The sequence below is a fragment of the Rhinichthys klamathensis genome, unplaced genomic scaffold, assembly GCF_029890125.1.
Source record: "Rhinichthys klamathensis goyatoka isolate OS25496 unplaced genomic scaffold, OSU_Roscu_1.1 h1tg000613l_1, whole genome shotgun sequence".
Taxonomy (NCBI): domain Eukaryota; kingdom Metazoa; phylum Chordata; class Actinopteri; order Cypriniformes; family Leuciscidae; genus Rhinichthys; species Rhinichthys klamathensis.
The window spans coordinates 455,607-465,492 of NW_026607066.1; the positions used below are offsets into that span (position 1 = coordinate 455,607).

At 40.0% G+C, this 9,886-nt stretch overlaps 1 protein-coding gene across 1 annotated transcript; it reads right to left on the reverse strand.

The window, feature by feature from the left end:
• Window positions 1–1,023: 1,023 nt before the first annotated feature.
• On the reverse strand, window positions 1,024–2,259 carry rhol (rhodopsin, like). The gene has a single exon (XM_056240794.1). The coding sequence runs from the start codon at window positions 2,192–2,194 to the stop codon at window positions 1,127–1,129; it is 1,068 nt and encodes a 355-aa protein (XP_056096769.1). The 5' UTR covers window positions 2,195–2,259; the 3' UTR covers window positions 1,024–1,126.
• Between the last annotated feature and the right edge of the window lie 7,627 nt (window positions 2,260–9,886).

The following is a 9,886-nucleotide window of genomic DNA, read 5'->3' on the forward strand; positions in this document are numbered from 1 at the left end:
ACATTTCTGATTATTATCAATGTTGAAAACAGTTGTGCTGCTTAATATTTTTGTAGAAACTATGATGCATATATATATATATTTTAAAGATATCTTGTAACAATGTAGAAGTCTTTACTGTCACTTTTGATCAATTTGATGCATCCTTGCTAAATAAAACTATTAATTAAAAAAAAAAATCTTAGGCCTACTGACCTAAAATATATATAAAATCCCAATTATGAATATAATGTATAAAATCAGGATTTAAACCCAGGTCCTCTTGCACACCAAGGACCCTATTTTAACATCTAAGCACGTGGTCTAAAGTGCAGGGCGCAAGTGCACTTAGAGCATGTCCGTATCCACTTTTGCTAGTTCAACGACGAAAAAAATTGTCGGCGCACCTGGCACATGGTCTAAAAGGGGTTGTCTCTATTCTCTTAATGGTTGTGTTTTGGGCGTAACGTGCAATTATCCAATCAGAGTCTCATCTCCCATTCCCTTTAGAAGCCAGTTGTACTCGCGCCATGGCGGATTCGCTTTTTACATGGCGGAATTTGCAAGCGGAAAAACTGAACGCTTCTCTAGTGAGGAAACGGATCTGCTCGTGCGCAAGGTTAAAGCTCGCAAGCAGCCCATCTACTGGACAAGCCGGATTTCACCATATCTTTATGTACACAATAATAATCTTTTACATTGTAATCCTTTTATTTTTAATATTTGGCATGTTTGTGTGCTGTCCCTGTGAGTGTAATAAGCAGAATGTCCACGTGTTGTGCACTCGCCTATAGGCGCATATTATCAATGCGCCCTTTAAATAACAAATTTTGCGTATTTATTTAAATCTATTTCAGTTGCCTGAAATAGCAACGTTTTGCAACCTCGTTTTCAGACCAGCGCATGGGCGCACAAATAGGCGCAAATGCATTTGCTATTTAAACAACGTGGCGCAGGACATGAAAATGATAACTGCGTCGGGCTGAAACTAGCATTCACAGTCTGAGCTGTATTGAAACGCCCGAGATATTAGTATACAAGTCCATCTGCCGTTTCAGAATTTTCCATATGTCCTTACAGGGAAGTTGCTGCCACAGGTAGCAGGCAGTTGAATTGTGTATTCCGCAAATAACCTTGAGCGTGACCCTCAGGCAGAAGATGCAGAGCTGGAGGAGACGGATGAGGTCTCTGTCTTGGACTTTGAGGTGGAACTTGCTTCCTCCTCGTCGTGGAATGGATCGTTTCCACAGAACAATATTAACATCACGGAGTGACGGAACTGCTTATTCATGAAGATGTAAATGAGCGGGTTGTAGAGCGCTGAGCTCTTGGCAAAGAATGCTGGGATGGTCATGAAAATGGGGCTGAACTGACTCCCCTGGTGGGTGAAGATATACCAGGCGACGCTGGCGTAGGGGAGCCAACATATTAGGAAAGCGATGACCATGAGGATTACCATTCGGGTAACTTCTCTCTCGGCCCTCTGGGTAGTCTCGGATTCCTGCTGCTGGGCGGCTGCTACCTTGACAGTGCAGAGCAGACGGCCGTAGCAGAAAGAAATGACCATGAGAGGGATCGAGAAGTGCACGACGAACATGTAGATAACAAAAGACTCGTTATCAGTCTCAGGATTCAACGTGTAATAATCCACTCCGCACGAACACTGCAAGCCCTCGGGAATGTAGCGGGACCATCCGATTAGAGGCGGTATGGCACACGTACAGGCCATTGTCCAAGAGAAGGCGACACCGAGGGTGGCGTGGAGTTGCGTGAAGCGAAATTTGGTGAAGGGCTTGCAGACGACCACCCATCTCTCAACAGCCAAGACAACCAGAGACCAGAGCGCGATCTCACCGCCGAGGGTAGCGAACAGGCCCTCCATGTTGCAGCCGGCACGTCCCAGAACGAAATATCCATGTAAGGAGGTGTAGAAGGTGGTCGTGAATCCACCAAACACCATAAAGAGGTCAGCCACGGCTAAGTTCAGAAGGATGTAGTTCAGGGGGGTTCGAAGTTTCGTGTTTTCAACGGTCACATACAGCGTGAGGCCGTTGATGGTGGTGCAGGTAATGATGAGGAAGAACATGTACGCGGCGACACAGTAAAACGCCCCTTGCGATGCCAGGTAGTATTGTGGGTACTCGTATGGGTTGCGCACCACGCCGGTCTCATTAGACATGGGGATGTAAAAGTCCGGTCCCTCCGTGCCATTCATGATCGCTGGTTTGTTTCTCCACCCCTCGCTGTAGGTTTGTTTGGTCTGGGAAAGTGAGCACACTGCGTTTAGGTGCCTTTATAGGATAGATTATAGATTAGCATATTTGACTGCTCAGCAGAATATGGTTTAGACAATGCTTATGTTAATCTCTGCCTGCACTGACACACTTCCAGTACACTCATCGTGTGATCAGGTTATGTGGATTTAATCTGTCTATATCAATTGGGGTAAACAGATCAGTTGTTGTGTAGAGAAATTTAATACAACACACCTCATGTTGTCTTCTTATTCAGTGTATATCTTTAACATATTCATTCATTAATAATTTTACTCCACAACTAAAGAGTCTAAGAGTAGACAAATGAAAATATACATGACATTTTTTCTGCATAAAGATTTTAGGTTAAAAATAAAAGTGAAAGTTTTATTATATAGATTTTTTTATTATATTGTATAGGATTTCTTTTCTATATTTGATGTTGCTTTTGTAAGTTATTCACTAGTGTTAATAAGATTTTTGTTTTGATTTCTATTTTGTAGATTTAATGCTAATAATTTATATTTGACCCTAAAGTGCCTTGAGGTATTAGTTAAATTCAAAACAAAAGCTGTTGAACATTTCTATAGTATGAGAGGAATTCGTTCGTTCGTTCGTTCGTTCGTTCGTTCGTTCATTCATTCAGTTTCTAATTTTCAGGATTGTCCTTAAATTCTAGTTGTGGTCAAAAATAGTCTAGAAATGATACTTTGTAGACATGTTATTTAAGGAAACTTTGGGGAATTTTTAAAATTATATTATTAGAATGTATGCCTAGTTATATTCTTATTTTAGAGCCTAATTTTGCATATTTAAATCAAGTTATATTTTATAGCATATTTCTTTTTCGAGAAGCATCCATTTTTAAGACAGATCTTTAAAGGGATAGTTCACTTTGAAATTAATTTTTGGTATGTTTTAGCTTACCTCAAGGCCATCCAAGATGTAGGTTTCTTTGTTTCCGCAGTAGTTTCAATTTTGATATTTTTAGGTCAAACCGTTCTTGTCTGTCAGTCATATAATGCAGGTCTACCACCTCAAAGAGCATGCACAGAGAAGTCGAAAATTAAACATGATTTAATGACTCGTAAATGTAAGTAGCCTACAAATTGATGGCCTAAGACACGAAACGAGCGGTTTGTGTGAGAAAACGAACAGTATTTATATCGTTTTTACCTCTTGTAACCACAGCCACGTCCAAGTGATCTGAGGGCGTGGGCGCTTCGGTCTGCGCAAGCGCCGGAAAGCGCCGGAAGTGATCTAAATATGGTTGTGAACAAAATTCAACGTTGTCTGTTGATATATCGAAAACGTCTTCCATTGCGATTTCCTGTATATCTAAATATGTTTAGATCTTCACAGTGAAAGCAAGGTAACACTTCCGAAATCTCTGTGTAAACAATGAGTGACGTACACGCGCGAGAGATCACTTCCGTCACTTTCGCAGACCAAAGCGCCCACGCCCTCAGATCACTTGGACGTGGCTGTGGTTACAAGAGGTAAAAACGATATAAATACTGTTCGTTTTCTCACACAAACCGCTCGTTTCGTGTCTTAGGCCATCAATTTGTACTTACATTTACGAGTCATTAAATCATGTTTAATTTTCGACTTCTCTGTGCATGCTCTTTGAGGTGGTAGACCTGCATTAGATGACTGACAGACAAGAACGGTTTGACCTAAAAATATCAAAATTGAAACTACTGCGGAGTGCGGAAACAAAGACACCTACATCTTGGATGGCCTTGAGGTAAGCTAAAACATACCAAAAAATAATATCAAAGTGAACTATCCCTTTAAGACCACTATGATATAATGTCTGATGTTTTATTATTTTATTATTTGACTTGAGCAATTAATTTAGTCAGGACTTGATATTCAGCCCTGGGGACATATGAAGGCTATAATTCCATATTTCTTTCAAAAGGAAATTCTAAATATGCTTATAATTTCATATGGTTTAATATCTTTTCCATGAAGGGACAGTGTCACGTCAACAGAAAAAAAGAGATGAGATGAGAAAAAGGTTTAACGTCAGGAGACAGCATGAACGCTCTGTGCATTTCTTGGGCAACAACTTCCCATGCGCCATCTTGTGGTGAATATTTGAAATGGCAGTTTGTCTACACGGCGAACCCATTTATTTATTTGTTTGTTTGTTTGTTCTTTTTTATCATTATTATTTTGTAATGAGCATATCTAAAATCCAGAAACTGATGAAGTCATCATGTTAAATATTGATTATATTGACAGTTTATAATTGTCTGTGGATATCTGTCTTGACAATTTATTTTATTGATCTACAGTACATTTGAAGTATGATCAAAACAGAATTTTACAGTTTACAGCAATGTTATATTTAGTTTAATGGGCTGTTTGAATGGACCACATTGGGGCCCATACAGGGGTCCTTCATTGGCACATTAGTCACACCCTCTACTGCTGACACGCAACCCTGCAAGAGTATGCAGAATACTTCCATCCCTTTCCACCAGATATGAACTCATCATTATGTAATTTATGTAATATTGTCACAATTTTGAACTGGTGTGATTCAGTACTTGGATTTATCGCTTCCAAAGAAGGATTCATGAAGTCCACTTCTCTATTATGTCTTGTACATATTTGTTTAGTTTGCTTAGACAAAGTCATTATAATTTCACATGCTTCACTTTGTACTTTTCGATTTTTTTTTCTATTCTATTCTTTTCTAAATTCACCTTTTTGTAATTAGTTAAATTTTGTCCTTCAGTTTTATATAATTGTTGATTAGCATTTTTGGTACGTTTACTTTTATTCGAAATGCAGAGAAACTAAAACTGCAGTACTGGAGTGTGAGCCATTGCACTCACAAGTTTCTTTGAAATGAATGCTGTATTTTCTCAAACATCAATCTTTCACTCTCCTGGAGCTTTTGGAGGACTGGCTGTTTATCAGCATCGGGTTCTTGACTTTGACGAGAAATATGGCCTGGGGAGTTGAATTATTTCATTCCAGTAGTGTATTAAATTATCTGTGCCTGTGACACCGAAAGACCAAACAAAGCTCTTCTCACATCAGCAGAACTTCCCGTGTTATGTGTCTTAAACAGCACTCTTATCTCTCTCTCTCTCTCTGGTCCTTTAGTGCTGGCTCTCTTGATAAAACTTACACGGCTGTATATTATTCTGTTATTAATACCTCAGGATCAAAAGCTTTTTGTGCTAACTGATGGGAACAGGCTGTTTCTTTGACGCATTCTGGGTTGTATCTTCTCCAAAGATCCCCTCATCCAAAGAAGTGGTCCGTCCGTCCGTAATTTATATAGCAATTTAAAAAAAATGTATAAGAATATATCAGACTGAAACACATAGCCTAGATTTAATTTTTCATTCCCATTAGCATTAACTTTCAAGGCTGGGCTTCCTAATGTGTTTTCGATTGCTGTCCTGATGGAAATGAATCTTTGTTATATAGATTTTAAGAAATATTTGCCTGTATATGACACCATTTATGTCCCTTTTGATGGCAGTACGCTTTCCACTTCCTCCCACTGAAAGCCCAGAACATGTTTCTGCCACACTTGATAGCAATTGTGGTACTTCGGTGTCAGTCTATGTTTGGTTTGTGCCAGACATAACATTTGGCTTTCAGGTCAGTTTTAGTGTTGTCAGACTACAATATTTTCTTCTGAAAGGTTTTAGTCTAGTCACCCTCCCAAAGAGCAGTGTTAAAGAAATTACTGATGTCTGGATAGTGTCTCCAGTTTTAGCCAGAGCGTTGAAACTCTGTTAGTGTTGCAACTGACCTCTTGATCTGACAATCGCTCTTCTTGTCCAGTTGCTCAATTTGTCTGAATTTTTTGCCACAGTGGACTTCAAAAACACTCCTTTCAAGGTTTTCCAGGATTTTGCCTATAATAACATCTTAACATTAATTTCTGCTTTGGGTCACGGGTTGGTTGTATAAATCGCACAAAGATGAAGGAGAATCAGTATAATAATATTTATTATCAAAAGCTCAGGAGATCAGAGAGATATAACCAAACTAACACAACGTAACACTGACGAGAACAGACAGAGAATGAAGGAGAACTCAGGGTGTAAATACATGGACCAAACAAAGGGAACTAATGATAGAATTAATGAGACGACAGGTGAACATAATGACTAATCAAACACAGAACCAAAACACAGACTAGAACTGTAACAGTAGTTCCCCCTCCCGGAAGGTGCGTCCTCACACCATAAAGAGTTCATTTGAGGAGGGAGGGAGGGAGAGCCGTGGCGGCAATCCCCGAGGTGGAACCAGGGTACCGGAGGGCTGAGGTGGAGCCGGAGCGACTGAGGGCAGGGGTAGAGCCAGACGGAGTCTTAGGGGTGGACAGATGGCGCACAGCAGACGGCTCGCAAGTCATGGCATAGGCGAGGCGATGTCCGACCGAGGTGGAGCCAGAGGGTCGAGGGAGCCCGGTGGAGCAGTAAGGCCGATGGTCTCAGGTGGAGCCGAGGGAGGGAGGAGGTATCTGGATGATGGGCCGAGGTGGAATGACGGGATCAGTGGCTGGAGGCGGAACCAGGGGATCCATACATCCAGATGGCGTTGTTAAACTGCTGGCCCGAGATGGATCCACACAACAGAGGGATGGTAGAGGAGGAATCGAGGGGCTGAAGGGAGACCGTGGCAACTGGGCAGAGGAACTAGTAGAGGTCTGAAGAGGAGGTGGGCGAGGAAGGCTGGGAGGGGATGCTGGAAGCACAGGATAATTTTTGCAGGGGGGAACCAGCGGAGGCACAGGGAAACTAATGCTGGGTGGAATCAGAGGAGGCAGGGGATCATACTCTTCAAAACAATTATCAAAATAAATAAAAAATAAAGTCCAGTGGCAGCTCACCCTCTGTGCCAAGAGTGTGGACGGGGGCCCACTCAATTCCCTTGAACTCTAGGAGGACTGGTCAGACGATCGTCGAGGGTCAGGCTCGGGAGCGCTGTCAAGCTCTGTCCTTTTTGTCGGCTCCGGCTCGTTCCTTGCGGCAGGCTGAATACCTCCATCTGCGGTGGGCTCTGGCTCATTGTCCGTGCAGCTGGGTGATGACAGGCTGGTCTCTGGATTAGGAGTGGTGCTGGTGAATCACGTGTATGCCGATGGTCTGTGGCGAATCGCAGTTCATCAGCACCCACTCCAAGTAGTCTGCGAAATTCCCCCAAGGACCCACACCAGGCAGGCGTGCCTTCATTTCTACCGATTTCTACTTCACCGAGGAAGTTGGTGAGGCACTCCAGATCTAGTAATCCAGTGGTGTGGGTCTCGAGGGATTGCTGCTCCCTCTCCAGGCATACCAGTAGGACTGCCGGTCAGTCCATCTTGTACGCTTTTAGAAAGTACGTTCTTCCGTCATGGGTTGGCTGTCTAAACAGCACGAAGACGAAGGAGAATCAATAACAAAATCTCAGTATTATTTATTAAAAGTTTAGTATTATTTATATAGGCCTATTAAAGTATTTATATTTTGAGTTTGTTTTTATTTTTATATTTTTTGTTTTAATTTAATTTTTGATTTAAGTTTAATTTTGGTATGTGCTTTTGTCATTTTTAATAGCTTTAAAAAAATATATATTTCTATTTAGCATTCATTTATTTGTATTTCAGGTGACTGCCAAATCTTTTTTTTTACAATAACAGCACGGATTGTATGATAATAATGGGGGTAAATACACTCTAAAGTCACTATATAATATGTTGTCAGAGAGATTATTTATCATCACCAAGTCACATTTGTGCATCGAAGGTTGAAAACTGCAGACTATAACTGGAATCTATATAATTTATCTTTTCTATGTCTGTATCCACTCACTCACTGTAAGACATCCTGAAATAAGTGGAATGCTGAAATAAAATGCTGTGCATGTTGTGATTCAACAGGGCTCTGTGAGCCTGAGTTTGGGTTCAAAAAAAGCTCAAAAAGCACCATGGGGCAATGCACATGAGAAACACAATCACAAATCAAGCTGCCCTCTGCCAAAGAAAATACACAAATGAGACAGACACCTACTGCTAGAAATCCCCATGTTGTATACAGTTGAGAAATACTAGCATAAGAAACAGATTTGCCCATTTTGAAACAGCAGTCAAACAAACCAAGACTTAAGCCTTCTGACATTGTAAGCATATTCTGTCAACATTAGTTTATGTGATAAGTAGGCATTGATTTAATTTCCAAACTTATTGTGCAGTTTCTGTGCTGGTGAAGAATATCTGCATAATTTTTGCAAACATGGTGAAATCTACTAAAAGGAGCTGACCATTCAAATTTTTGGGGTCGGTATGATTTTCTCTCATGCTTACCAAAGCTGCATTTGTTTGATCAAAACTACAGTAAAAACAGTAATATTGTGACATATTATTGCAAAAATAACTGTTTTATATTTTAATATATTGTAAAATGTAATTTATTCCTGTGATGGTAAAGCTGAATTTTCAGCATCATTACTTATTCAGTCGTCAGTGTCACATGATCCTTCAGAAATCATTCTAATATGCTTTTTTAACGTTACAAATGTCTTCAAGGTCACTTTTAATGCAGCCTTACTGAATAAAAGTATTTACTTATTTTGATGAGTTAATGTAAAAAAAACATGTTGTCATAACTTATTGATCATATAAGATTTTTTTAGTGTATTACATCAAAACAATTTTTTTTAACATTAGTGTATTTTGGTTGCTGAAATCGAAATCAAATTAGCCAAGAATAAACTGCATGATGGGTAGAAGTTTGTTAATATCAGGTGTTTCAGCAGAGCTTTCTCCAGTGTTCCTTTAGTTAGTTCAGAACATTGTCACCACGCAAAAAAACAACACCGTCTACTTACAATTGCTTTCTTAGCTTGGGGGATTCTGGGAATGATTTTTAAGTTTTGGGGTGAGATCACTTTCGCGGTCATTCTTACCCAAGATGTGGTTAGAAGTTGGCACTGAACATACAAAAACTAAAAAGTACAGTGTAGGCCTAAATTAGACTGAAATGGTAAAAAGATTTAATAATCTAGAGTATTTTTTAGTCAATAACGTTTAAATTGATTGACTAAACGTAACCAAGCTAATATGCCTTAGCTGGAATCTGTTGACTAGAAGTGTTTGTTTACAACCTTTGTGTTAGACGTACAACAGACTACGGGGTTGATAAAAGAGGTGTAAGCCTGTCTGCAGTCAATCCTCAGGATGCTTGCTTTTGAACAGACTCACTTCTCCATCAGCCAGACTGCTTTCACTGTACAGATCATTTATAACACTGGCCTGACTGTAGGGGTCTTTTGAACTGGTCTCTCTAATGCTTATTAATCAGTCACAGTGAAACGGTTACAGTCTGTTTGGACTCAGAAAAAGTGATAAGCTAGCAAAATATGAGCAGAACAGACCAAAATGTCTTGGCAGTGAAGAACAAAAATGATATCTGGAGACTGTCATTAGATAAGTTAGATAAGATGACTACAGAAGATATTTGTCTCAGATGTCAACTGAATTTTCACTTCCAGGGACATTATCCTTGTCATTTACTAACATCTTATTAATAATAAATTCACTTCACTGTGCAGTGAGGCAATGTTTGAGAGATATGCTATCATTCAGATTAAGCAACTTAGCTTGAAATAGTGCAGGATTTATGTATTACTCA